The sequence below is a fragment of the Mastigoproctus giganteus genome, chromosome 8 (genome assembly GCF_048544385.1).
Source record: "Mastigoproctus giganteus isolate SK-2022 chromosome 8, ASM4854438v1, whole genome shotgun sequence".
Lineage (NCBI taxonomy): Eukaryota > Metazoa > Arthropoda > Arachnida > Uropygi > Thelyphonidae > Mastigoproctus > Mastigoproctus giganteus.
This window is the reverse complement of record NC_143582.1, coordinates 109,408,843-109,435,730: the sequence shown is the minus strand read 5'-3', so window position 1 is coordinate 109,435,730 and position 26,888 is coordinate 109,408,843. Positions and strand designations below refer to the sequence as shown.

General features: G+C 37.7%; 1 protein-coding gene across 2 annotated transcripts in view; it reads left to right on the top strand.

Moving 5' to 3' along the window:
* Positions 1-23,598, top strand: part of LOC150081764 (alcohol dehydrogenase class-3-like) — a 76,050-nt gene extending 52,452 nt beyond the window's left edge. For both annotated transcript variants that reach the window (XM_090379626.1, XM_090379627.1), the window contains exons 5-11: positions 6,699-6,786; positions 7,427-7,556; positions 8,374-8,590; positions 9,293-9,423; positions 14,732-14,867; positions 20,149-20,287; positions 23,436-23,598. In XM_090379626.1, coding sequence (XP_090235752.1) covers positions 6,699-6,786; positions 7,427-7,556; positions 8,374-8,590; positions 9,293-9,423; positions 14,732-14,867; positions 20,149-20,287; positions 23,436-23,460 — 866 coding nt within the window. In that variant the 3' untranslated portion in view covers positions 23,461-23,598. The remainder of the gene's footprint in view (positions 1-6,698; positions 6,787-7,426; positions 7,557-8,373; positions 8,591-9,292; positions 9,424-14,731; positions 14,868-20,148; positions 20,288-23,435) is intronic.
* Positions 23,599-26,888: the final 3,290 nt, after the last annotated feature.

The window sequence follows — 26,888 nt, the reverse complement described above, 5'->3', positions numbered from 1 at the left end:
GGATTATGTTCGCATGACATTGATATCGGAAGAATGGCATACGCCATTACATTTACTGACAATTATTTGTAGCTGTCAAAACAACGAAGGATATCAGCAGCTCATGTGCATTCAGATTATATTCGATAATCATATTATACTTAATTAATATATACTAGGGGGCTTCTCTCCCTGCTCGCTTTGCTCGCCCACCCCCGCGCACGTTTTTCTACGTAAAATGTAGAGGTATACTTCGTATACCTCTACATTTTACATAGAGGTATACGGAATTTTACGTAGAGGTATACCTCTACATTTTATGTAGAATCAATACATTACGTAGAAAAGATTTGACTTACAAGTAGATACAACAATAAGGGATTTAAGGCGTTTCCAGATGGACAGGGTAAACTGGACCAAGTTTCGCGGATATCTGAATACAATTTTTAATGGAGATAACAAAGCAATCATTAACATCTTAACAGCAAAAGAATATGCCTTTCTGGTTCAATATCATTTATATCAGGCGATGGCCTACCCGACTAAAAGAAAACAGATAAAAAGAACTTCTGTCCCATGGTCTTCAGCACTAGCTGAATTGAGACAACAAACTCAACAAGCAAGAAAAGCATACCAAAGGAATAGGCATTTATCGGACGCAGACACTCAAGTTTTGAAAATTGATTACAGAGATTTGAGGAAGAGGTACCATAAAGCAATTGCTGGTAGCAAGCAAAACTGTTGGCAACGTCTGATGAAGGAAACAGGAAATGCTGACCCTTGGGGTATAATCTATAAGCTTTCAAGAAATAAATTTGTGTGGTGAAATTTACAATACGGTAATTAGAGAGAATCAAGAAACTTCGGACTGGGAATGTACAGTCGAAGCGATAGTGGATAGCCTCTTTCCAGAAGACTTACCTTATATGGACAGCCCTGGCCAAGCCGAAATTATACCCATTAATCGGAAATATACGGGAACAACTGAAATTGTCAATTTTTAACATGGTTGAGCTAGGAGTTGCAGTAGCAAAATTGAACCATAAAAAATGCCCTGGCATTGACCTCATTGAGAATCGAGTGATTGAAAAATTTACGAATTCTTCCCTCAGACCTTATTAAATTTATTTAATAAATGCTTGCTAGTGGGGCTTCTCCCTCTTGAATGGAAGCATGCGCTCTTAAAAGTCTTGCATAAACCGGGAAAGCCAGAGCACACAGGCCAATCACTTTATTGGCCAGTTTTGGCAAATTATTTGAAAGGATGATTACCACAAGGATTTTAAAATTATTCACAGAACATCAACTCCTCTGATTGCCACTTCGGATTCAAAAAAGGACGGTTCATTGAGGACGCAATTTCAGCCTTGCTGACTTACATTCAGCAGGCAAACAGCAAATGTGTTCTTACTGTTTTTATTGACTTTAAGGGTGCTTTCGATTCCCTCTGGTGGGAGAGTGCCCTCAGATCACTGCAAATGGCAAAGTGTGATGACTGCCTGTTCAATTCAAAGTCCTTAGATCTTACTTTAAGGACCGACAAATTAGAGTATGTGCAAAGCATTTATCATACACGACTACCGTTTCCAGAGGATCCCCTCAGGGTTCAGTCTTGGGACCTCTCTTCTGGAATGCAGTGCTAGGCCAGTGGCTCACAAAGGATAGCGAAGGGTTCATCAAAGTTGCATATGCAGATGACCTGGTGGTGGCTGTGTAGGGAGGATCAAGACAAATTCTCGAACATGAAATTCAGTCAGTTTTGAATGATTTATTGGCATGGTCGGTTTTAAATAAACTAAATATTTCTGTCACCAAGACCAATTTCATGGTGTTTAAACACCACTTCGATTATGGAAGGCCGCCGAAGGTACCTTATATGGTACTCAAATTCCATATGTACAGAACACCAAGTATTTGGATTTAACTTTAGATGATCACCGGTTTCATGTACATGTCAGTAAAGTCAATGAAAAAATCAAAAAGTTTGTAGCTACACTTGTTATAATTTCCCCCCAAAAAAACTCTAGTATTGTACTACAAGACGATATTTCTTCCCATTGTGGTTTATGGTGTTGGTATTTGGTTTGCAGCTGCTACCAAGGTTACAACTAAAGCTAAGCTTCTGTCCCTGCAATGTACAATGCTGCTTACGGTTATACGCGCTCCCAGGACAGTGTCGACAAATGCCTTGCAGGTTATTGTAGGTACCATCCCCTTGGATTTACACATTATTTTCCAAGTTATTGTATATAACTTAAAGAAGGGAAGGCCGTTACAAATACTGAATATCACCTCTAAGACAAATAACAACAAGGAGGAAAAACGTAGATTGGGGTCAGCTTGTGAATTATTGGCAGCAACGGTAGGATGTCAGTGAGTTTGGAGCCATTACAAGAGGGTTCATTCCAGCTGTAAGCTTTGCAATGAACAAGAGGGTGTCGTCTTGGTTTGCCCCCACCATGACAATGAGATACTTAATCACTGGACATGGCTTAAGGGCCAAACTATTTGAAAGAGGATAAGAATCTGACCCCTACTGTTCGTACGGTGACGTTGAATCTTGGAGACGTCATCCTTGAATGCGGACTGAATGCTTCAGATAGGCAGGAATTGCTAAATAGATTACCAAACCTCACGGAGATTAATTTACCTCTCTTGGTTCAGAGCTGGGACATCTTTGCTTTGCTTCAGGAATTCTCAGCCAAAGTTTTTAAAAGAAGACAGGGGTTAAGAACTCTTTTTATTATTTATTTCAGGATACCAATTAACGGAAGTGCTGCACATTTGACGACAGAATGCTTGCTGTACAGTCATCTTCATTGGATGTTTCTGGATTATAGTGCGAGTTGATCTTCCGCTCCTGGATACCCAAATGCAGGCTTGCATTTGTGAATGATGGAAAAGTGGAGATAATGTTAATCTAAGTGTTTCTTTTAATTTAATGTCATTCTAAGTGTTTCTGTTAATTTAATGTCATTCTAAGTGTATGTATTTGCTGTTTACATGTAAATAATTGTATAATGTTGCTTTTGTTTCAACAAGTGTACATTGTTCCTAGTTGGAAATTTTTTTTTTTTTTTTTTTTGGCTGGCCGCCAAGTCTAGCAGCCTTGGGGGTGGCATTGCTGGCACCTACTGGTATAGCACTTCATCTGGTGGGTGCGGGATTTGTGCATTATAGCACACAGAATGGGTGATCCAGGTATTGGTTGGTCCCTGGTGGCGAAATGGCCTGATACAACACTTTTTTTCAGGCCTGTTTCACAGAGGTTCTGAGCTATCACAGGAGTAATAGGTGCAGATGGGCTTATGTCTAGGAGCCACCCTTCATACCAGGACACACACACATGCATATGTACACAAGGGGAACAGCATGTTCCCCTTGTGTACATATGCATGTTCGTGTGTTAATAAATGAAAAAAAATGGCTTACTACGTAAGTAAAAGACTTTTCTACTGTAAAAGATACACCTGTCGATGTAAAGTCAATTGATTTGGGAGGTGCAATATGGCCTAAGTTGCCCTTGCACCAAAAAAACACCACCACAACAACACACCTGTCGAAACGCACTGGTCGATATCTAATCAGGAAATGATCTGTGTAATTATTTACCTGTGCATTTGTAGTGTGCGGAATTCTCAAGGTCGAATAAATATCACGGAAAACTCCAGAACGGTGTACACCCGCCAACATGGCGGCAAGCAGTGGGAAAGCAGTGATTGACAAGTTGGCTCCCATATTTCGACAAACGGACAGGAACAAAGCAGTGATTGGCAGAGGTGCTGCTTTCCCCACCCACTGTCCTCCTAGTCTGATATGCCTCGAGTGTTTTTCCCCACATTTGCCTCTGTTTTTAAATCGGGAACTCATTTTCCCATTTTAAAACAGCAGGATGGGGGGGATAAACACCCTACCAAAGCAAAGCCCCCTTCCTTGATAACACAAAACAATCAGAAAAGGGAGGTGCCTTCACCTGTCAATTATCGTCGTCTTCCTCGCTTTCATTGAAGTACCTGCCGGTGTATACTATCCTGGACTTCAGCCAATATCGCTATGTAATTATTTACCCGCGTTTACATAGGTCACTTAGCAAAACGCCGTTTGCTTTGGGTTCCATAATGCATGAGGAATATTGTTGCATCCGAAACAGCAGGACTAAAATATTTAACTTAAATATTTACAAACTATACAAATATTTAAGATATTTACAAAATACTAAACCACAGTATTTACAAATATACAATATTCATTAATATACAAAAAAACGTTTCAATGGAACATCAAATGTTAGATAGTGAATCACATGCACGAGGTTGATGAACGGTATGGAGGCAGTTGTCAATAATTAATCCCAATTGTAGTGACATAATTGCCTCACTCTCTTCTCCCATTGGCTCGAATATATCACTGGGAGGAAAACTTTTTAATGTATAGATAGATATATTTCATATACGTTGTGGGATTGATCATTCACTCGTGACGAAAAGTTTTTATGGTGATTTCTTCTTACCTCTTTGCAAGAAAAAAATAGTTTTTGATCGCTAGGTGAGCTATCAAAGCTCAAGAGCAAATGAAACTTGTACGGATATATATATATATATATATATATATATATATATATATCGGTGTTTAATTTTTGTGCGCTTATTTAAAAGTTGTATAGCTTCATTTTTTTCAATTAATTTTTTTTATTTTACTTAATAAATTCAAAAAATTCTATTATTATTTTTTCGTTCTCTTTATCACAATAGTTATGGTACGGAATCTTCAATTTCCTTTTTTATATCAGATATCCAATCAAAAATTTTACGAAAGAACAGAAAACAGTTTATTTCGGAAAATATCTACAATTATATATCCTGATGGATTTAAACACCCATCAGTTCTGAAATGCACTAAAAATATACTTTTGTATCAAGTATATCTGGAATATCAGTCTTACATGCTGTGTGCGCAGAATATATTCTATGTTACTTATACAAATATATAATTTTAGTACATTTCAGAACTGACAGATGTTTAAATCCATCATGATTTCTAATTGTAGATAAATTTGGGAAAATTTTTCTTCGCAGAATTATTAAGATTTAATCATCATGTAGCAGCTGAAATAAAAACACATTATTTTGATCACAAAGCGTGCTTTATATTTAGCCCCTTTAGCTCTTACAAAGGAGTTCCACCAAAATTGCATTTTCTTGAAGTTTGCATAAAAATAGCTTTGATTTTTGACGTGTGGTTGGTATCCAATAAATTTAATTCATTTTCCTATCGAAGCGTCATGTGGTCTTATTATAAATAGCATAATGTTGTGAATGCTGTGGGTTGCTTATATTAAATCTGCCATCTCTGAAGAATAAATTTTCATTGATATTTCAAATTCATCATCAACATCATCCATTTTCAGTCCACTGCAGGATGAAGGCCTCTCCAGCAACTTTATAGTTCCTTCGGTTTTGTGCAATGGCCATCCATTTACAACCCACGAACTCGTGAATTTCATCTGTGTATCTTCGTCGTTGTCTTCCAGGTTTTCTTCTAGCTCCTCTTGGGTACCATTCTGTTATTTTCTTAGTCCATCTGTCATCATGTCTTCGAGCTATTTGTCCTGCCCAAGACCATTTTAGTTCTTTAGTTTTGATAAGAATGTCCTTTACTTGACTTTGCTGCCTAATCCATGTATTTATCTTCTTATCTAACGGTCTGGTTCCTAATATAATTCATTCCACTTTTCGCTGTGTAGTTCTCAGCTTCTCTTCCATTTTTTGGAGAGTGACCAAGTTCCACTTCCATAAGTCATGGTGGGAAATATACATTAATTCATTATTTTACGATTCAGACAAATTGGGATATTGCTCCTCAGTATGTGACTATATTTCCTGAATGCTATCTATCTAAAATTTATTCTTCTCTTGACTTCCAGCCATTTATTATTATTACAGCTAATGACTTGTCCCAGATAAGTATATGACTCCACCTTTTCAATTACTGCTCCTTCAATCATTATATCCCTTTCTGTGGCACACTTGTTCATCATTACTTTTGTTTTAGCCATATTCATCTTTAGTCCGAAATCCTTACTAACTCTGCATAACTGATTAAGATTTGCCTCTAATTCTTCGGGATCTTCGCTTATGATCACAATGTCATCTGCAAACCTAAATGGTTTAGGCACTCTCCATTCACATTGACTCCTTTCTGCGACCAGTCAAATCTTCTGAAAGCTTCCTCAAGGGCAGCAGTAAACAACTCGGAGATATTGTTTCTCCTTGTCGAACTCCTTTCTCAATTTTAAATTTTCTGCTGTCTTTATCTAGTCTAATAAAGGAGGTAGCGTTCTCTTATATTTTCTTCAAAGTCATAATATATGGAGTATCTATGCCTTGTCTTTCCAGGGCCCGAAATATTGCCTTATTCATTTGCTTTCTCCATTAGCTGTGATATTACATGAAGGTGATCCATAGTTGAGAATCCTGTCCTAAAGCCAGCTTGCTCTTCCTGTTGATTCTCATCAAGTATTCTTTCTATTTTCTGATTCTCTGATTTGAAAAATTATTTGAAATTCTCTGATATTTCAAATTACTTTCATGTTACTCTCCTTTTTTTTAGATGTGACATTTTGCGTGTTCTCATTAATTTCAATTATTTGTAGACTGAGTATGGTTCACATGATGGCGGTGAGTTTACGTTTCTCAATATTTGCTCATCTTATTTTCTAGGTGATCACGTAATCGCATCGTTTGTTCCTCAGTGCAAAGAATGTTCGTTCTGCAAAAGCTCCAAGACAAATTTATGTCAGCAAGCGAGGTAGGAATACTGTGAATAAACTCAATTTTATATTTTTGTCAATATATTATTATACATCGTTTAACATTGTTTAATTCATTGAAACTCTCATAAAATCTCGTCCTTACTTCGTAGTTTGCTAACCTAGTCGTAACAAAAACTCTTAGTTACTAATTTTTAGCTTCGATTCTGCTGGGTTCTGTACAGAAATTTCAAAATGCGCTTTTATATAATGGTCGGCTCCACAGAATATTAATATTTCAACGTTAATATATTACATACTGTAAAACGTACCTTTTAAATATTTTAATGACAATTCAGTTCGTGCCACTACGTGAACAAAATTATCACTTTAATAAATTGAATATATATATATATATATATATATATATATATATACAGTATTTTTTTTTTTTCTAAGAATCAATCATGTATATCTGAAGTCTGATTTATTTTTAGTTAATTGTTTAATACATTACAAGTCCGTTTCAACAGCCGCTTTTTCTTTTATTTTCTTTTCTATACATTATATTTCGAATAAAAATTAGAAAAATCTTTTCTTCTATAAGCACCGATATTTGGAAGTATTCATGCTCTTTATTAAGCTAATTTAACTTTTCATTTATTAGTGGTTAACTTATTAAACTGTTTGCCCTTTCAGTGCAATGGTTGCTGGAACTCAACTGGATGGGACTACTCGAATAACTTGCAAAGGAAAATCGCTTTCACAGATGACTTTAACGAGTACATTTTCTGAGTACACTGTAATTCCTGAAATATGTGCTGTAAAGGTTGGTTATTTCAAATTTGATTTATATTTTAATTTAATATAATTGATTTTTTTTTTTTTTTTTTTTTTTTTAGCAGTTGGTCTCGGGCAGCAGCGTCGAAGCGAACGATGAATTGAAAAATAATAAATAACTAAAATAACTGTTGCTTCACTTACTTTTTAATCCGATTAGCTACACTTAATCTAGCTCTGTACGAAATTCTTTTAATTAGGATTTAATTGATAATGTGTTTGTGCGAAGAAACCATACCCATTCCGGCCTAGACGCCATAGGTATAGTCATACTGCCACTGGAATGAACTCAAAGTCCCCTCCCGCGATGCAGTCTATTTTAAGAATAATTAAGGTACTGTACCGTAGTCCGACACCTAAAGCAAAATATCACAGTTCAGCGGAATGAATGAATCACAGTGATCTGATACCACAGAATCGTAACGAATCACAGTGATAGCGGATTATTTATCATCAACCGAAATATAAATTTAATTAAAAATTAAGTTTGCACTTTTCTCTAAATTTCTGCAAATCACTCGATTCTGGTACTTCAAAGGCTCACTTCAAGCTCCAACTATAAAAGTACAATACGCTTACTCGTTTTATTTATTTCAATTCGAGATGCAAAATTCTAGTATGGATAGAGTTGACATTTTCTATCCAGAATCGATTGCAGTGAGTTGTAGTTCTGAAATCGACTGCACATTTTTAATAAACCTTTGAAATATATATAGATTCAGTTCACAGCGTGTTAATATTATACATAACATTGCAAAAACTGTTACTGTTAATAAAATGAACTTTTTTACTCGTTTCGTTTTCAGATTGATCCAAAGGCTCCACTTGACAAGGTGTGTTTAATCGGTTGCTGTGTCCCCACTGGATATGGGGCTGCGGTTTACTCTGCCAAAATAGAGCCAGGGTCCAAGTGTGCTGTCTGGGGTTTAGGTGGAGTGGGAATGTGTGTAGTGATGGGATGCAAAGCTAGAGGTGCGAAAAGAATTATTGGTGTCGACATCAATCCCGATAAGTTCGAAACAGGTGAGTAGTTAAATGGCATATTTTATGAAAGTAACTTTTAAAATCACTAATTTTGCAAGCTAAACCTAACGCGAAAGTAAGAAACACTAAAAAACAGTTAATTATTTTGATTTCCTAAATAATTTTTTCATATTATAAATTAATTACAGTTATAAAATAGGATAACTACCGATTAACCTAATTCAGTAATATGTTCATATTGTTTATACTACTTCAGTAATATTTTATACAGAACATATGATTTGTATAAAACCTTGATTCTACTGCCGGTACGTTCTCGGTTTACAATACAGAGAACGTACCGAGTGGGAAATGGAAACACCATTTCCCACTCATTTGGAGAAGCCTGAGTCGAATCCTGTTGGAGACAAGAGGAATTCATAAAGACATACACAAGTATGTTTCTACGAGCCAATTTGCATGCTGTCAGGGCTGAAAAGCTCCACTGTCTACACCTAACTGTAACTCGAAATGAACGTGCCTTTAAGAATTCCTCTTGTCTCCGACAGGATTCGACAGTGTGCTTATGGCAGTACAAACTACCATAAGCGCACAAACAGCGAAATAAATAAAGCGCAATATGACTACGTTTTACTTATATGACATCTTCTTCATGTTTCTTTATCCTAGTGATATTGAACTGATGTAAGATCACTATTTTACAGAAGTTAAAAAGTAAAGTTTCGTTGTTTTTCTTGATAGCCAAGAAGTTGGGATGCACGGAATGTGTCAATCCGCTGGATCATGATAATCCAATTCATGATGTTCTAGCTGGTATGACTGCTGGGGGACTTGATTACACTTTCGCTTCTGTTGGAAACATTGATGCGATGGTAAGTGTTTGACTAGAATTGATATTTAATAATATAAAATTTACATATTTTAGCAGAACGTTTATTTAACACAACTAAGTCATCAGCTTTGTTGCTATAAGCCCCTAGATAATAAAAATTATTTTATCCTTTCTTCTGTATCAAAAAAAAAAAAAAAATGATAATAAAGCAAGTGAAGAATCAAGTTGAACTTAAAAGTTCATCAAAGATTAAATGCCCAAATGATAGAATTAAATCAGATCTAGTGATGTGTGCCTTCTTGGAAATAAATGCATCTCCAGATCTTATCACAGGGACGTGTATAGTGTGTCTGGAATATTTGTCTTAAGAAAATAAATATTTTAAGAGTGCTATCAGGTACAACATGGGGAGCCGACCGTTTCACACTACTACATTAATACAGTCACGTCTTGACTATGACGTGACCATATTAATGTAGTAGTGTCCATAGTAGCTCCATAGCTCTGCTAAACCTAGCACTTTACGTTGGCGTGATCCTGTAGACGACAGTGCTCTTCGTCTTGCACTAGGTACATACCGCACATCGCCAGTTCAGAGCTTATGTGCCGAAGCAAATGAAACCTCCTTGCATCTACGCAGGTAAATTCTTTTCTTAAACTAGGCAGCAAAATTCAAAGGGTAACCAGCCTTTTGAATGGAATTTTCTTTCCCAAATGGGAAATTCTTCACACAGCTTACCATGTTACAGGCCCATCAACAGGGATATGCCTTCGTTCATTACTCACTGACAACTTGACTTTGGTGAGATAAAGATTACTGCCTCTCGTACAATCCCACCTTGGACGTATAATATGCTGCTTTGAGACCTTCATTCACAGCATGCGGAAAATACACCTTATCCCAACAGAACCTACTGCAAATTCATATCGCATTGAGAATTCAGCATGCATAATATACACCAATCTACAAGGATAGATCCGAAACTGACAGTCATGTAGGTGCAGCAGCATTAATTCCCAACATTACCATAGCCAAGAAACTCCCTATCGAATGTAGCAGCTATACTGCAGAACTCTAATATCGATATAGTTTTAAATGTCACATATCAACAATCATATTGCACAGTGTTTATATATACAGACTCCATTAGGACTATCCAAACTATACAGCCGAACCCGACGAATCATAACCCCTTACTCAGACATATCTGCAATACTCTAAATTAAATCAGACCAAACAACACCTTCTTTTGTTGAATCTCCGGTCACATTGAAATTGCTGGAAATGAAAGTGGCGACCTAACTGCCAAAACTGCTACATATCGCTATAGACAGATCCTTTAGTACATCGGATTGGTCTACAGATTACTTTACAAGTTCATTAAAAAGAAGCGATGTCTTGAACAATTGCAGCACGACTGGCAAAGTCAAATTGGTAACAAGCTTTGCAAATAAATAAATAAACGAACTACTCCGTATAAAGAAAGATTTCAAACCGTAGAAATCCAGTACTGTATACTAGAGAACAGAACAGGCATGAAGTTGTACTAGCCCGACTAAGGATAGGCTTTGGGTCTTTACTATGGGAAGTCAAGTAAGCGACCTTTAGCCACATGTTGTTTTCTCCCTGCTGTATCATGCACTGACTGTATGCATGACTAGTTATAATTGCAGTAAAAACGACTTATTACAGCCGAAACACGCTGTCATGGCAGTCTCATCTTTTAAACGAATGGCCAATTAACTCAGTTGAGGCCCCCTGTTTAAAGTATCAGGCAACTTGATGCGAACCGCTAATTTTGAACGCTCCGCAGTCGCCGAGCATTATTGGGTTGAGCAGCACAAGCTTGATCCCCGACGTGGTATTGAAATCGTCGACTATTCACGTGATTACCGCCAGCGCTCATGGCTTGAAGCACTGTGCATAGCTACCAATAATAGTACTATGAATCACACGAGGGGAGTGTACTTACCCCTATTATAGAATGCACTGCATTGCAGTGCAATGAGCGCTGGAGGTCATCACGTGTACGTAATTCTGTTCTACCGCCACCAGACTCGTGATACATGATCATGCCCAGCTGACTTTTCTGTTATGACCATCAATATATACTGAAGTACACCATTCACCGACTAGTTGATGAAGAGGCACTTCGTCTCGAAAGCTTCTATGTATTTTAATGCTTTCATTATAATATTTCATCTTACGTCGCAAGAAACTTGGATGATATGCAACCCGACGTGCAAGGCCTGTTTTCTAACTTGGTGCAAAGTCAAGTTTGTTTTGTTGTGAGAATTATGACCCACTGCATTATCTGTGCAATGGGTCTTAATTCTCAGCAAGATTTAATGGACAAATTAGTACTGGAAGTAGCTTATAAAGAGAGAAATGTTACCCTTCTTTCATAAATTCTTAAAGATATGCAAACTATTTTGCATTTATTTTTAAGATTTGTTTAATTGGTTTTATTTTTATTTTCATTGGTACAAGTGTTGGATTACTTTCTTAATATTTCCAGATTTTCAAATTATTTTTTTGTATATCTGCCAGATTTTAAAGAATCCTAGATTATAAAGGGCTGGATTTTATAGATTTACTGTATTTTATAGTTTACTGTATTAATATTTAGTTTAAATTTCAAAGGTTAATTAAATATCAAAGTATGGTTTTTCTTTAAGCATAAACAATTTTTAAGTCTAATATAAATAATTTAAATTTTTATACCGCTTTAATAAATAAATAAATATCCATTTATTTGTGCATGAATATCCATAACAAATTTGAAGTACCGATTAAGTCGTCGAATGCAGACATTGTAGGAATACCGAAGACGTGGTGTCACTCAGACATGAGCGATGCTGAATTTGAATATGGGAAGCACAATGTGCACAGAAAGGATGGAAGAGGGAGAGGGGATATGCTCTTAGTTAAGAAGCACATATAATCTAAGGGTGCATAGAGTTGATATGAGTGGTCAGTACAATGTTAGTCATTTTGTTGTTACATAAGCACTGGGAAAGAAAAATTGACGGTAAGAGTGTGTTTATGCCTAATGACGCTGATGAGTATAATAACAGTGTGTACAGAGAAATAGAGTGGGCCACCAAATCAGAATGTCTTGTAATGGAGGATTTTGACTTTCCAGATATTGACTGGAACTTGTGAGTTGGTCACTCGCACGCTAGCAAGACTTTTGTGGATTTATTGGATGACTGTTATCTACAGCAACATGTTCGAGAGGCAACCAGAGGGAGTAATACTCTTGATCTGGTTATCAGCAATGATTATTCGTGGATTAAGAATCTGCAGGTAAAAGACCCATCATTACGCAGCGATCACAGTGTAGTAAGTGAATGTACTTAAAGACATGTAATTAAAACAAAAAGGGAGAGGCTTTTGCTTTCGTAAATGCGACTACCGAGGTCTCTAACGGTGTTTAAATCGTGTGCAGTGGGACCAACTGATGTTGTTACCAACAAATTCCAAATGGGAAGTACCTAAATAGATGTCAGATGAGCTATTGAGACACAAGGGAGAGAAGAAAATTGCACGCGATGCACATAAATTATCACGTGATACAGTAGCCTATGGTAGATAAAAATTAGTCTGTAATCATGTCACAAAGAAGCTAAAGCAGATTATGAAAATCTCTAGCATTCTTTGCCAGAGTTAACAGTAGAAGGAAGAGGTTCACATTGGGCCACTTGATGACTATGAGTTAACTGTTGCTGCTCTTGCTCAGATTGTGGAAAAATTGAATAGATATTTCGCATCTACATTCACACATGAGGAATTCTTTAGGGAAAGGCAGGACCGTGCAAATGGGGGGGGGTGCATTGGTTGCGCCGCACCAGGGCCCCGATCTATGGGGCTCAAATCGAGGGAGCCAAGTCTCAACATAAATAAACGAGATCTCTTAACCCCGTTTGCATCCGGGCCCCCAAGTACCTCGGCACGGCCCTGGGGAAGGGGATGCCAGAATTTTATTAAACTCTAATAAGGAGCTAAATGACTTCGTGGTGTGGGATAATTGAAAGGAAAATGGAAGCGGAATTGTTGAGGACGGACATAAAAAAGGCACCTCGGGTGGATGAAATGAATCCAATTATATTAAGGGAGGCAGCAAAGGAAGTAAGCAAACCCTTAGCCATAATTATAAGAGCATCCTTGGATTCAGGGGAGGTCCCTATGGACTGGAGAAGCCAATTCCTAAAGGGGAACAAAAGGCGGCATGAGTAATTACAGACGTGTTAGCTTAATGTCTATTCCAGGGAAAATAATGGGCACGTGCGTAGAGATATGAATAAGCTTTATGTTAATGGTATTCTTCCACTTGATGAGACTGCACACATGAGGGTGCATAAATTGAAGTTCAGGAAGATTGGTTGCAGGATCCATGTGCGGCAGTTTGCCTTCAGCCAGCGGTGGTTGATTGTTGGAACAGACTTCCGTCTGCCGTTGTAGAAGTGGATGAATTGAATAAATTCAAGGGGGGGGGGAGAACTAGACAAATTCTTGGAGGATACGGATGGATGAACTGTATTTTTTTTTTTTTTTTTTTTTTTTTTTTTTTTGGCTGATGCTATATAAGCTCGCTTTCTTGAATAATTTGCCATTACGACGCGACTACCACTAAATAAAATGATCTCTAACATCTTACTTCAGTTAGGCGCATTCCGGCCCGTTCCCGTAAACAAACAATCAGCTCAGTTTACGGCTACCCTTGAAACAGCTGGCTTAAAATTACATATCTTTTGACCACTAGGTCAAATGTATGGCACGTCAAAGCTGTTTTAATGACTGAAGTAGGATATGTATTTTGCACATATTCTGCTAATGTTCAGTCTTTTTGTACATCTCCAAGTGCTCTTACAAATACTGTCTTACTTTTTTTTTTTTTATTTCAGGAAAATGCTTGGGTTAATAGGTATTCCCTTCCACTGATTCACTTCTTTTCTTTGAGAAGACAGTTCCTGCTGCGTTCCTTTACCGCAGAAGTGACATCTGTAATTGAGATATCCTCCAAACATGTTAGAATTGCCAACCACCCAATAACGGAAAAGTTTTTCAATCGTAAAATTAGCAAGGTTATTCGGGCTTCGTGAGCCATTCTTGGTAATACTAATGGGTTGCTGTTCTTGGCTATCTTATTTGTAATAACGCATAAAACTTTTCGTTGCGTTGGATATTTTTTGCTAAATATGGAAATCCTCTCAACAAACTAAAATACAACCATGTTTAATTTGGCGTTTTAATAAGATATGAAGTTTAATACGCCTTGCGTCGATTCCAATTCTTTGTAATTTAACAAAAGTATTAAACATTTTTTTTTTTTTTTTTTTTACAGAACTCTGCCTTCCAGGCTTGCCATATTGCTGGTGGAGTGACAGTAGTGATGGGATTAACGAGACCCGGAGAGAATATGTCAGTTGCGCCATTTGATTTAATATTTGGTAAAACATTGATGGGAACCTTGCTTGGAGGTAAGAAACCCCTTTTATTACGGTAATAAAATAATTGTAGTTAATTACTCGGATAGAGATTATCAATACCATCTCTCATTATATGCATACAAAAAATTATATATCGATATTCTGGTGCGTAAGGCGGTTTTTTTTTTTTTATGCCTTAAATTCGTGCTTGTTTAATCGTATATTCCCGTATAAATCGACTCCTTTATTAATAGCCATCCTTCATATCTGTCCTTTGTTTAATTTCATATTTCTGCTTTCTTTTAAAAGTTTACATTGTGACATTTTATTATTACGCAGCATAGGAAACTGTCAAGAAAGCGGTAAGCGTATACAGTACTTCCTCATGCAGAAAGTCGTGAAACGAAAACCTACAGGCTACAAAGATACTACAAAGGAAGCTTTATTTCGGCAATTTTAATTAAATTACCGAACCATTACTCGTTGCCTGTAATATGGAAGAACGTTTGCTATACGAAATGGGCAATCTGGGAAAGTAAACCCAAAAACAGAACTGCCGATGAATTCCGTGACCGTTTTAGTCTGAAGAAGAAGATGAAAGAATTCTAAAATTTTCAACAATGCATTTATGTGAAAATATATGTAAAAGTTGTAAATGCATATTGGCATTAATTTATGTTTTTCTAATACTAAGCACGTGCCTTTAATTCAAGATTAGAATTTTATACCCGGTGTGTAATGCGCCTTAATTTTTTAAGCGCATACTTCAAATGCCAGCTTACACGCCGGAATACGAGATAAATACAATATGGAAAATTCCTGTATATCGATGATACACAAGAATTTTCCAGCAGGAGCAGAGGTGATTATACAGTATTTATAAGGCACTGACTATGGCAGCATATCTTGACTACTGCATATAGGTTTTCGAAGCTTACTGGAAGGAAAGGATACAGAGAAGAACAAGATTAGTCCGGAACACAAAAGAATATTCTTACCAAGAAAATCTTGAGTTCTGTTAGCTTTGCAATGTCTGAAAATTAGGCAACTTCGAGGAGACTTGATTGAAAGCATGATTCGGGATAATGTGCTAAAATTTGCCTTCAGCCACAGAATAATTTATTGTTGGAATCAACTTTCATCTGTTGTTGTGTGAAAGGGTAGCTTGATTAAATTTAAAATAGTGGACAAATTACTTTATATATATATATTTTTTTTTTATTATTTTTTTTTTATGGCTTGCGCTGTGTAAGTTTTCCTTCTACATTTTGCTAATTCTGAAACTGATGTAAATAAATGACATATGTAAATTTTAACACATGTTAATAAATTTTAATACTATATAAAAATTTATATAATATTAAAATACTATATTTTAATACTTATAGTCATGACTATACTATTAAATATCTATAGTCATGTCTTGACATCAGTGGCGTAGCTACCATGTAGGCAGGCAAGGCAATTGCCTCCGTGCCCGGGTCCGGCGTCTTTGGCTGTCTCCTATTTTTGCAATTTTCATTAATTAAGTAGGGGCCCGAACATGTTCTTTGCCTCCGGGCCCCGAAAAAGGGTAGCTACGCTACTGCTTGACATTGGCTTCGGGGGCTCACATCTGGTGAGTATGGGCTTGGCACACCCAGAGTCCTGAGCTGGATATCATCATTCTTCTCTTTCTTGGTGATTCCCTTCTACTTTTGACTCTCTCTCTCTCTCTCTCTCTCTCTCTCTCTCTCAGGGTTACTCGGGAACTTTTTTTTTCCTGGTGCAGCATAAGCCTCAGGCTTCCTTGCATCATATGGATTTTAATAATAATATATATTATAGATATCTCTTGACTCCACAAAACACCATTCTGTTGACGAATAACAGTGTGGGCCTGGTAGTGGCGTAACTAGGGTTATGGCGCCCCTTGAAAACTGTTCTTTTGGAATATTTGCTTTTTAACCATAAAAAGGCGTCCCCCAAAATTTGCGCCCAGGGCACGTGCCCCATCTGCCTCACCCTACTCGTAACTAGGGTGAGGAGTAATACCCAAGCCCCAGTGGACCTGGGTGATACAATCATCTATATCTTTCTCATTTAAGTCTAAACATTTGTTTAATAAACTCTCACTCCACTTTAATTGAAGAAGTTATATTCAATGCTATTTAGTTCTTAAAGATGAACATACGAGAAATTTACTAAAGTTTACTACTTCTGTGTTCCTTGAACAGTGCCATATATGCTTCATCATGTGTCGTCCTACTAAGTTAAAATTTACTAAAATAACCAACATTTCAATCATTATGAAAATTTTTATTTAACTTACAGAAGATGGCAGCACTATATGCCGCAGTTGAAATTTATATTTATTAAGATTTCTTTAATTCTAGGATTTTAGGAGTAGTAATAATCAGTGACGCAAACGAATTTGAAATAAAACTATTTGCATACGAAATAATTACTTACTTTTTTTTTTTTTTTTACTTTTGAAGGAGTCTCCACTCCTTAGCGGTTGCCTCATAATCCAAGTCTCCATTGTGAACGGTCGTCCCAAGAACCCTCGTGCAACCCTCTGGCTCGCATCCCCTTCACAACTCCTCCTACTCATCACATTTAAATACGGAGGGTGCGAAAAGGTCAGGGAATGACCACCGCATATTCCCAGAACAATATGGCCTTAGTTGCTAATGCTCCTAAAAACCAAATAACAAACAAACAAACCTACTCACCACGTAAGTGGAGGGTGTCCCTTCTTCCTGATGGCGGCCAATTCATCATTGTCTTGGGACACCTCTCCTGGAGCATCCGTTGGACCTGTCCATACCACTCTAAACGATCTACCACATTTTCTCGCAAATTAGCTCTCCCTCCATGACGGTCTCATTTCAAAATTTTTGAAGGCAAGATACTCTCTCGCAAACCATCCATCTTTACAGCTCTTATACGACTCTTCTGCCTCGCACTCAACCATAATCCTTCTCCACCATACGTCAAAACACTGTAATAATGTACTATCATTTGAAGTATAATCTCGGTTTCCTGTCGAATGCGGCGCCTCCGTAGCCAGGTGGGCAGGAGCAGCAGTGCGCAGCACACGCTTCTTGATTAGACCAGGGTTCGAGCCCATGACCGCCAAATACGGAGGATGCGGAAAGGTCAGGGAATGGCCACTGCATATCCCTGGAGCAATATGGCCTTAGTTGCTAATGCTCCTAAACAAAAACAAATCCTGTCGAATGCCTTGACTCCACAACACACCAATCAGTTGCCAAATTAGTGCAGGCCCGGGTGGTAATATGATCATCTACATCTTTTTCATACCTTCCAACGTTATGAATAATAGATTCCAAATATTTGACGTGATCTACTGGTTTGACTTTGCCGACTAAGAGGTCTAAAGTCTATCTTCTCCACCAACCGCCAAATACTCTGTGTAAAATTAATTTTAAGACCTCCCATGCTGTAAACAATCAACTTCCTCATCAGGAAGTCAATGTCATCCCGATCCTGAGCAATTATTACTTGGTCGTCGGCGAATAATAATGAATAAATGAAAATCTCAACTGAATAGCTCCACGCGAAACGTTCCAGCGTGCTAGTACTGGGTCAAGATATTTCTTAAATAGGATCAGTGACATCCCACATCCTTTTCTCAGGCATTTGGACGTTACAAACTCGGCTGATACCAGTCTCCAACACTTAACAGCTGCTCTGTGACTTCTATACATTCTAATACATACATTCTTCCATTTATTCACAGGAAGAATGTATGTATTCTTCCATATATACATTCTTCTATACTTCCAATCAAAATAATGATCAATTCGTTCACATTCATCCTCCGCATCAATTCCCAGATTCTACTGATGGAAACTGAATCGTAGGCATTCAACATCTACAAAGACCAAATATGTTTCCTGTCCTTTGGTGATTCTTTTTTTCTGTGATCTGTCTTTAAGTAAAATTATTATCAATCAATGTAGGACTTGCAAAAGTAAAGCCAGCCTGTTCTTCTGACACACAGAAAGAGCGCAAATGCAGATGTGGGAAACTACCGGTGGCATCTTCACGACACTCAGAAAGAGTGGAGATGTAGGAAACCATCGGTGGCGCCTTCCACAAAACACTATGACACACAGAAAGCAATACTCCTGTCTGACTTCGTAGTTATAATTTTACTCAGAAATCTACTAATGGAGGTGATCACGCTAATGCCTCTGTAATTTGAAGGATCGTTTTAATACTTTTCTTAAAAGTAGAAGTTACATATGATACGTAGGAGTTGCATTTGCTTCTAAAACCTTATTTAATATTCTTACTATCCTTATCAGTTGGACAACTCCATAACTCCATTGGCACTCCTCCTGGGTCAGCTTCTTTCCCATTCCGTGACCTTACCAAGGCATTTCGCACCTCATCTCCCAACATAGGATCCACTAGCTCCTGTATTCTTAGATCACTGTATGTATACCTTCCTGTCTTCTGTTAGAAGGTCATGCAAGGCATGGTGCTCCATGTGCCTGATTGTTCTCCATGCTTGAGCTGACCTGTTATCCCCCATCGAGTGGTTAATCTAATAACAAACTCTGTTCCAACATTCTTCCTTACATTTTTGTACAGTTTTTTTTCACTTGCCTCTTAATATCGTGATCCTCCTGTTTTCCAGAGCCAATCTTTATATGCTTCCTTCTTCTCAGTGATGACTTCAACAACTTCTCCTGTCATCCACTCCTCCTTTCTGTTGTTCAATTTCCTTTCATAACCAAGTGCTTCCCTAGCTGCCTCATATACCACATCTTTAATATGATTGTATACAGCTTGCCAATCCTCATATACATTAAAATTTTGATTAACTCTAGTTTCATCCAACACTCATAATTCCAGTCTTCGTTATTTTTGATATCATATACTTGAATTTCAGGAAAGCTTTTGATACTGTTGCACGTGGAAGATTGCTGTACAAATTGGAGCTATATGGCATTAAGGGCAAGTTGCTGCAATGGATAAAAGGATGGTTGAGTGGGAAACGGCAGAGAGTGGTTATAAATGGACACTGCTCTACGTGGACTATTGTTATTAGTGGAGTCCCCAGGTCGACCACATATCGTGGTTCATCCAACCTGATACCACTATCCTGGTCATTTCTCCTCGGCACAATTATATTTGCAAAATTAAATCAGGATTTTATTTTTAAACTGGTGCACATGCACCCTCGTACTCCCCCATTTGAGGTTGCGTTACTGGTAGTAATTTAGTCAACGACAGTAGGAATTTCTTGATGCTTAAGTTTAAGATTCAATTTATGTGATATGGGTATATGCATTGACATTTTATTGATATTTTATAGGTGTTCGCCCACGTGATGACCTTCCTCACCTGGTGGATTTGTATATGAGCGGAAAACTGATGATAAACGATCTAATAACACATACTTTTCCACTTGAAAAAATTAATGAAGCCATAGATTTTCTGCACAAAGGAAAGACGTAAGTTACACAGACATCTTTTTTAAAGTCTACTCTCTTTGAATTAAATTATTTTACGTGAACTCAACACATATCCGTGTGCCGGTTTTGAATTAAATTATTTTCAACACACAGCCGTGTGCCGGTTAATTTTAATTACAACATGAAATTTCTGGTAAAATGATAATTATTTTTCTTCCAAAATCCTCACTGCGGTAATCTTGAAAAATCGAAGTTATAATACTTAAGCGATAATGCAAAAAATAACGTCAAGAACATTTTCTCTCCTATATCAAGACTTCTTTTTCAAAATATTTCTGAGCATCCCTAAATAACATACATTTGAACCAAATAGTGAGTGCAAAAGCAACTCTGACTCGGCGTCAGAGGTTCTCTGAACCGTATAGTGACAGTCTGGGACCCTTGCACATGATTAGTGTGAGATTTCCTATTCATTATTATATTATGTTTAAAGTTTGACTAATTCTCAAGCGTTCTGGGGCCAGTTTTATATCCGTGAATCTTCCAGACTCTCCTTTTACTAACCCCATTGGGGTAGGATCTCTATTTCTGCTGGTGCTTACGTTCTAGCACGGGATTTCGCCATTAATCTCATGGCTCAGTGGCTTGGCAAACCTTTTGGATTTAGTTTGGCATGGATATCTAGGCCCAGACCCTTTCCTGAGACCTACTCTTACCCCTTGCAGAACAGAAAATGAGCCTTTTCTGCTGTTCTCACGTCAACCTTTTATTAGGATGTTCTCTAGTGGTTTCTTGACCCCTTTCGTTTTGGGCCCCTTCCCTGTGGGCTCAACTCAACCTTGTGTAACCCTTTAATATCCTCATCCTTTCCTTCCTTGCTCTTCTGGGGGGGGGGGCACTCTGACAGGCATCCCTCTACTGACTGGGCCCGGCTCCTCGTGCCGTTGAGATGCTGGAATTCCCCTTTCTTGTGTTGGGGCCTTCCAGTAACTGAATGGCCAGATGGATAACACCCTATTCACAATACCCACATTGCTCATACCTTCATCTGGCTTAGGCAGATTTTGCTCCTTCATAGTGACACTTCTCGCAGTTTTGTTGGGAACCGCTGGGACCGTTTACAGGTACACACAATCCGGGTTCCGGATGTTTCTAATTCATTGCACGGCAATGGGCAATCATTTGAGAGACCATTGGATTTAGTTTATGATATTGATATCAATTTTGGCCTTAATCATGTCGTTGAATGAGACGTTTTCTTTGCGGGTGTTATCAGCCAAGAAATAAACTTTGAACACCGCAATACAAATAATTTCAACAGACTTGCACCACGTTACAAACCCTTTACCGGATTCTTGTTCATATGCATTATGCATGTGAACAAGATTAAACATTATGCATGTGAACATGAATCCTGTAAAGGGTCAGGTAATGGTAATGCTCGTTTATTTTAATTATTTATCGTGGTGTGCAAAGTGTGTGAATAGTTTGGTTTCTATAAATCAATTTTAATTGTTATTATGAAACATTAATTTCTCGCATTTCTAAGGTACATTAAGAAACACATTCATCAATAAAAGATTTTTTTGGAAAAGGTGCGAAAATGAGACTTTTCAAATAAACAGATAAATAACGTGAAGACTACAAGATCTGATATTCATCATCGCATATCAGATTCGCGTTGATAGTTGTCCTCTTCCACGGTCTTCAATGAGAGGTTTGCCAACGATTATGGATGTTATATCCATCAGCCTCTAATTTGGTTTTGAGTTTGCGTAATGATAACAAGTGCTCACGGGAGGATATGGCTGTAGTTCCAAACTCAGAGAAATGAGAAAAAAGCAAACTAAAAAAAACCGCACTAGTCTGCCGGAAGCTTAAATCACAGCCATGAGCGTATGAATACTATAAACTGGTTGTGAGGGGCCCATCCCTGGTTATAAACAGCAGAACGTACTATTAAAATGAGACATTAAAATTCCCTGTCTCATCGCATTGGCTCAGAGCGGTTGATCACCGTTCGTCCGCACTGTGCAGAAAAGGCATGGTTCTAATCCTGTCCAGGGGGTAGGAAATTTTTTGAAAAAGATATTTTCAAATCGCCGCCAATGTTGTGGTCATCGTCGTTTCCATGAGTTCTCCCCTCCCCGAAACTGGTTTTTCTTCTCGCAAAACATGGTAAACCAACCACAGAATATACGAAATTTCAGATAGGATATATGTATGTTTCATTTGTGCACCACACGTACTAACGACCCAACCTAATCGTCTCCTCCCCCACACAATCTCCTACATCAGCAGTTTCCCAAACTTGAGTCCGTGGATCCCTGGAGGTCCGTAGACCAGTTTCGGAGGGTCCATTTCGCGGACCCTCTGGAACTCGCCAAATTATTCGTTCTGTGTATAGCAAATTGATGTTAAATAAAGTTATTATTATATATTTATGTAAAAACAAGAATCAAGTTGAGTTGTTTTAAACATAAAAGTTTTAATTTTATTTTCAGAATACAGTGTTCATACATATATGTAGTGGTGTGTTATCATGATGCGCCACTGTGCCCCTCCCCGAACTAGGGCCATGATCGACTGTTCCATGTGCCCTGCCCTATAGGATGATACGCCACTGGCTATATACAAGATTCGGTGCGGAGATTAATCCCCAGCTAATAAACTATTGCAGTATCGAGAAACGAAATTTTGCTATTTGTTGATATAAGGAAATTCAAAAGTCTTAATATTTGATTATGAAATTGAGGAACCAATTGTAAAAGAGATGAGAATGGTACAGAGATCGCGTTGGCAATTTAACTAACATTAGAACAAGAAAGTCTAATGAATTTATTAAGGCGAGTTAATCAAACATACACTCAGCAAGATATTTATGTCATTCGTGCTTGTCCTAGACAGATTAGACTGTCTTATACTTTATATTTTCTCTACAAATCGTGATTTGAAGTACGTACTCGATTGCCTGCCTCAGAAGTACATATTGTTTTTCAGATTCCTCTTCATAACACCAAATAAAGCAAATTGTTTAAGTCAATGATAATCCGAAAGTGTCGTGGTATATTATCCTTTCTCTGCTTCTTGGTTTATAGCTCTACTCTTGGTATAATCTGTTGTTATATATTTATACTATATTATGCATTGTAAATATATAAAACCAATGATTTTTTTTTCTTTTCAGAATACGAAGTGTCATATCGTTCTAGTAGTTCATCGCAGTTAGTCAAAGGATGCTTGCTGATGCTCTTACGGTTATAAATAACAATGTTATCGGTTTGCTACAATAAATGCATACTGAGCCGCATGCATGGACTATTCGGTATGCGTACATTTTTATATCAAGTTTCATAACCCAATAAACTGTAATGCTTTGTTAATCTGTTTCTTTATTTAAAATCCAGTTTAATTTGTCATTATTTAGATGCTGAATGGAGAGGAAAATGAAGACTTGGAAAAAATAAGTCAAATTCACTGTCGCGAATTCCCTCCCCCCCAGTTTCCTCCGTTAATTATTTGCTGAAGTAGATATGCAGGGGGTTGAGAGTAAGTCCCATAACAGATAATGAAGTACTCAATTACAGGCGAGTTAGCCTTTGCATACAGTATGTCCGGGTATTTTACCCATAATTCCTTTAGTTTGTTTTTGTTGATAAATGGCGCTGTGAATTTTCCCCATACTGACTTGGGATTTTTCCTGTTTGCTTGATTCCACCAAATACCTCTTAAATTTCTATTAATACTGTTTTATAATTGTGCTATTGATGTTGTTTTGTGACGTTAGAGGGATGTATTTAGGAATCACCAAGTGATTCTCTTCTCTTCTCCAATGGAGCCTTTATCTCATGGCTATTCCCAACCTCGCGGCGTTTGAGATGACCTGCGAGATTTCTTTTTCTCGGTCAGATTTCTATTTCAAAACTTCCGATGTCAACAATTGCTCAGATCGTGTCAGTGAAATTATTCTTGTAGGAATGGAATCCTTCGTTCCACGCTCCACTTAAAATCTCGTCCTTTAACCAATCCTTGGTTTTCCAATAAATGTGCTAATGCTGTTCAAGAGCAGAATGTTGCATATCGTAATTGGCTTGTTTCCAGTTCTTCGGTTTCATTTCTGCCAACACCAAAGCTCGCAACAATTGTAAAGCAGTGATTAATCAGTCCTAGCTAGATTTTGAACAGGCTAAGAGTAGAAAAACTTAGTTCTTGCCCTAATGGTAGCCGAGCATTCTAGTCTCTTGTCAGAGCTGTTGACCGCAACTTTTGCCCATTTCTGCTCCCACCTTTGTCAAAACTGGATGGTTCTATTGTCACTTCAGTCAAGGATAAAGCTGACCTGCTAGCATCCCATTTTCTTTCAACTCGTGTATTAATGATCTTGGTAAGACAACTCCCACCATTCCCAGCACGCTCGAATCAATGCTTCCTGTGGTCTTCCGTCAAAAGGATGTTAGGATTTTGACGAATTTTGATGCTAAGAAAGTTCCAGGTCCTGTCTGTTGGTATTTCTCCACTTGTTCTCAAAACTTGTGTTCCTGAACTTATTCCTGCTCTTTGCCACCTTTTCTCATTTTATTATTCAAAGGTGTTTTTTCTTCTGCTTGGAAATTTGCTCATATCGAGAAAGTTCCTAAAAAGGGTGACAAATCCCTCCCATCCAGTTATCGTCCCATTGCAATTACTCTTTCTAAAGTAATGAAGAAATCAATTAACCGCCAACGCTTAAACTATCTAGAAATCTGACGTCTGATCAACGATTCGTCAGTATGGATTCCGTCAGTGTCGATCCACTGGTTATATTCTGGCTTATGTTACTCATTTATGGACAAATTCAATGGAAACGTTTGGTGAAACACAAGCAGTTGCTCTTCACATTTCAAAGGCTTTCGATCGTGTTTGGCATAAAGGTCTTCTAAACAAGTTTCCATCTTATGGTTTGCCAATTTTTTTTTAAAATTATTTATCCTGTTTTCTCTCTGAGGATGATGGTAGATGGCTTTCTGTCTTCTAATTTCTCCACTAACGCTGGTGACCCACAAGGTTAAGTTCTTTCCCCCATTCTTTTCCTCTTGTATATTGATGACCTTCTTCCATTGACTGGAAATCCTATCCATAGTTTTGCCGATGATAGCACATTGCATTCCACTTTCCAGTTTGAGAAATCTCGCCCTGCTCAATCAGCTTCAACTTCTCGAAGATCTGCTACCAATTCCTTAAATGCCGATCTCCAGGTAATTCTCCAGTGGGGCAAAGACAACACTTAGTTAATTTCAGTCCTAATATCTGTCTTATATCTCCCAAATAGAATTCTTCTGCTCCTATGCATATCTTTGGTGACACTCCGATTTCTAGGCAAGTTGATATATCCCTATTGGGGATTACCCTGACTTCTAATCTCTCTTAGCACAAGAACATTACAAATATTGCTTCCTCTGTATAATAATAATAAAAAAAAAAAACTTTATTTTCTCTTTCGCTCTTGGCGTTACTTTTCTTCCAAACAGCTGCTCACTCTGTATAAATCTCATATCTGTCCAGCCATGGAATATTGTTCCGAAATCTGGGGTGGAGCCCCCAAAACCTCTCTCAGGCTTCTTGATTCCATTCAGAAGAGGGCAGTTAGGTTAATTAATGATTCATCTCTAACAGAGTCTGTCCACTCGCTTTCTCATAGACGCACTGTTTCTGCTGCATGCCTCTTCTACAGATACTTCCATGGGCACTGTTCTTCTGGATTGGCTTCTATAATTCCTGCTCTCTCTTTCAAAACAGTCCGAACACGTGCCGCCATCTGCCAACATCCATTTACTGTCCAACTTCAAATCCACAGAACCAACTTTTCATCTTCCTCGTTTATTGATCCAACTGCCGTTTTCTGGAACAACCTTCCTTCATACGTATTTCCTGAAAATTACAGTCTACTGAAGTTAAAGTCTAAAGTCAACAAATATATTCTTTCGTCTTCTCAACCTCCAACCTAAGCACGGTACTAAGTACTATAGGTTCTAATACCTCTCGTGTTTGGGGTTTTCATAAAAAAAAAAAAAAAAAAAAACCGGACACCACACACATTTAAACAAAATGTTATTACAGCTAAATGCGCAGTAAAAATACAGTTTTATCAAGTCAGAAAGAACGTTATACTACGGTAGCCGAGTGGGCAGTGCACGGGTGCAGAAATACATACGCTTTGACGGTGTTTCAAGCCCGCTTGACGATCTCGAAACACCGTCGTCACTTTCAGGCTACACCGTAGTTTTGAAATAAAATTAGAATGAAGGAAAACAGAACTTAAAAGAGAGAAAAAAAAAGCCCAAATTGAAAATACAGTGACAATATCATTTGTACACTAAATAAAGTGAGAATTTGGTTTTCATTCTAAATATATGTAGAAACAGAGAAAAACAAGTTGATGTGTTATTTTCAGTCTGCGTAAAGCACGTAAGAATAATTATAAGGCTACAGAGAACAATAGCATCCCACATGTAAATGAGTCCTTTTTTTTTCTCCCCCCCCCTCAAAGTTGAGTATTAAAAAATTATGGTGCCACAAATCAAGAGAGGAGAAAAAAATACATTAAGGGCTGCCATTTTATAATTCTGTGGTTTGGTTCTAAAACGGCCAATGTTGAAATCGC